At 34.1% G+C, this 3,370-nt stretch overlaps 1 protein-coding gene across 2 annotated transcripts; it reads left to right on the forward strand.

Moving 5' to 3' along the window:
• The first annotated feature begins 684 nt into the window (after positions 1 to 684).
• On the forward strand, positions 685 to 3,370 carry LOC145101481 (Prefoldin chaperone subunit family protein). 2 transcript variants are annotated; one of them, XM_079038686.1, is made up of 9 exons: positions 685 to 865; positions 1,474 to 1,716; positions 1,809 to 1,868; positions 1,937 to 2,104; positions 2,167 to 2,400; positions 2,614 to 2,647; positions 2,758 to 2,885; positions 2,978 to 3,007; positions 3,076 to 3,370. In XM_079038686.1, the coding sequence occupies exons 2-9, from the start codon at positions 1,513 to 1,515 to the stop codon at positions 3,187 to 3,189; spliced, it is 972 nt and encodes a 323-aa protein (XP_078894812.1). In that variant the 5' UTR covers positions 685 to 865; positions 1,474 to 1,512; the 3' UTR covers positions 3,190 to 3,370. The 2 variants fall into 2 exon arrangements, with proteins under 2 accessions (XP_078894812.1, XP_078894813.1); XM_079038687.1 differs by having other exon boundaries at positions 2,764 to 2,885.

Genomic DNA, 3,370 nt, shown 5'->3' on the forward strand with positions numbered 1-3,370 from the left:
GTAACAGTAAAATACGCGAATGGTCCCTGTAGTTTGGGTAATTTGTGCGTTTGGTCCATAACTTATTTTTTAACTTAGATGATCCTTACTATTTATTTTTGTTGTGTATTTGGTCCCTGTGCTACCTCAAAAGATTATTGTGGAACCCAATTTAAATTTCTCAAATGTGGTTTCAGATTTAGGGTGAAGAGATGCAGATATATGAGGTCTATTAATTTTTTTTAATATATAAAAAATAAATACATAAATAAGAAAAAAAATAAAAAGGGCACAATAGTCTTTTGAGGTAGGACAGGGACCAAATGCACAACAAAAATAAATAGTAGAGATCATCTAAGTTTAAAAAATAAGTTATGGACCAAACACACAAATTACCCAAACTACAGAGATCATTCGTGTATTTTACTGTTACCTTTTCGGTTTGTTCACATCTGGGTAACTATCTTTTTTTGTACACATCTAGGTAACGAACTTTTTGAAAATGTTCACATATGACCATTATGACTGGTTATGACCGGATATAACCTGCTACAGCCAGTCATAATGGTCATATGTGAACACTTCCAAAAAGTTCATTACCTAGATGTGTACAAAAAAAAGATAGTTACCCAGATATGAACAAACTGAAAAGTTAATTACCTTGTTAAGTCCATTTCCCTATTATTTAGAACAAAAATACCTCAATTTCCTTTTCTCATTTTCACTTCGACAGCCCCTTTCTCTTCTTCTCAGTTCTCGACGTCGACAGCTTCTCCCACTTCCGACGTTTCTCTTGGCGCCGGCTCCTTCCGCCCCGCCGTCCAGCGCTTTCCAGCGACACCCTGCCGGTGGAGCCCCTCCTCTCCGACAGAGAACGACACCTCCGGTAAATCTATCAGCGATTCTGTTATCGATTTGGATTTTTTTGCTTGTTTAGAACCTCCATCATCGGCGCCACTGCATTTTTTTCCATTAGGGTTTATCCAATTTTATTTTATAGTCTATAATCTCTAGTTTTTATTGAAGTCTTGGGAGATATGGAGTCAAGAAAAGTGAAATCAAACGAGCTCTGTTTAAATTTTTGGGCGAATTTACAGGGAAACATGATTGTGTGCTTGCACTGATTTCTATTGAATTGAATTTGTTGTGGGTTGAAGGAATTCCAGATTAGAATTGCACCCCCTTACGAATATGATGGCTGCTCATAGTATTATATATGGAATAAGTTAGGATTCAAATGTATTTTTATAGATGTGTACTTAGTGAAAAGAATATGGTTTTGGAAGCATTAATGGTTTCAAGAGTTGTTATAAATAGGTATGAGAAAGAAAGAAACAAACAAGTACATTACATTACCCTTTTGTTGATTCTTTTACAAATTAAAGATGGAGCTTGTTCAAATGTTGTACATTACCCTCTTATTGATTCCATTACTGATTTTTAATATTCGTTTAAAAAATGACCATATTACCTTTTTATTGATTCTTTTACAAGATTGGACACAATATTCAGAGGGAACAGGGTGGGTGGGCCATGGGAGAACCTGTGAAGGGAACAGTGACATCCTTATCTTCAATATACTCACCTGAGGATGCCCAAAAAGCATCAGTACGTGTCCAAGAACAAATATCTGAATATCAAAAACAGGTTCAACAGCTCCAAGGCTTCCTCAATGACAACACAAACCTTGTCAATCTTGTTAAGAAGCTCCCTGATCAATTGCACCATGATATAATGGCAAGTCTTCTACACCAATAATCAATTTCTCATTTCATTCATAGTAATTTCAGTGTTTGTGAAAATGTAGATATTTGTGGCATGTTTTTCAGGTTCCTTTTGGGAAGGCAGCATTCTTTCCTGGAAAATTGATACATACTAATGAATTCCTGGTAATTTTATAATTGTGGTGTTCATCAATTCTCTCTCTTTACAATTCATAATTATAAGCCATATACAGGTTCTATTAGGAGAAGGTTACTATGCTGATAGAACATCAAAACAAACAATTGAGATTCTGAAAAGAAGAGGAAAGGATCTAGAGTCACAAATTGAAAACCTTAATGCTGTAATAAAGGATCTCAAGTATGAGGCCTCCTTTTTTGATGAAACAGCTACTGAGGCTGCAGTAAGTCTATATTTATTTTTCTAATATAAATCTTGATACACAGTTATTAATTATATAAACAGGAGGGTGTTGTAGAAATAAGAGAAGACTATGTTGATGAAGTTTCTGATGAAGAAGAAAAGGACACACCAACACCAGGTGAAGATGATTTTGCGCGTATCTTATCCCGGATTGATGAACTTGAAAAAGAAGAAATGGAATCAGAAATGGCTGAGGAAGCTGAAGATGAAGATAAACCTGATTTAAGTCACCTTTTAAGTCATACACATATTGAACCTGAGGTTATACATTCAGAGGTTAGATCTTGAGTTATTAAATAATAAGTAAAGTTGAGTAGCTAATCTTTCCTCATATTTTCTTATTATGTTTGAATGATTTTAATTCCATTTTTATTACAAGTGGCAATTCCAGTCTATTTACATGAAAAAATGTCAATTTGGTTTGTGTTTACTTGATATGGGTTAAAAGTCAGCTAGTTATTAATTACTCCATTTACTTGAAAACTGCAGCCAAAAGAGTCATCAGCTCTTCCTGTATCCAAAAGTGAGTCTGTTTTCTTTAACATCTATGGTTGTATTGTATATTTTGACCCATTTGTCTGTTTGAATTTCATTATTTTTCAAGATCATTGTGCTCAAAAGTTGTTTGTTCAGATTCAGATTTAGATTTATCTTCAAATATAAAAGCTCCAACATCCAGTGCATCCAACAACACTCTTCCAAGAGCTGTAGAGCAAAAGAAATTGGAGAGTTTGCCCAATACACCTGTGTCCAAAAACGAGGTATAGTAAAGAATATTTGATTTGTTTGCATCATGATGATGATGATGATGTTATTAATTATGATGACAACTGGCATATGATATGTTTTGCAGGTTTTGAGCACTAGAAATGATAGTAGCAAGGTAAGTTTTGTGGAAATTCAAGCATATTTAGTTTGTTTAATGAAAATATGAAAATGTATGGTTTGTAGGCATTTACGGGTTCTATTGTGGAGCACACTCATAACACGGAGAAAAGTCAAACCGGTCAACCACCTGCTCCTGCATCCAAACCAGTATCCAGATTCAAGATGCGAAAAAAGTAGTCACAAAAAGGATTTTGTTTATTTTCATGTGTAAGTTAAACTAAAAGATTCTATTTACTGCTAATTCATTTAATGATGTACATTTTCTTTGTTAAGCATTAGATTAGATGAATTGAATTGATTAGTGCAATGGAGTATGTTTCTTTTTTACAAGTAAAGATAGATACATGATAATCCTAAA

Source organism: Lactuca serriola, chromosome 4 (genome assembly GCF_051521515.1).
Source record: "Lactuca serriola cultivar US96UC23 chromosome 4, Lser_US96UC23_V15, whole genome shotgun sequence".
Lineage (NCBI taxonomy): Eukaryota > Viridiplantae > Streptophyta > Magnoliopsida > Asterales > Asteraceae > Lactuca > Lactuca serriola.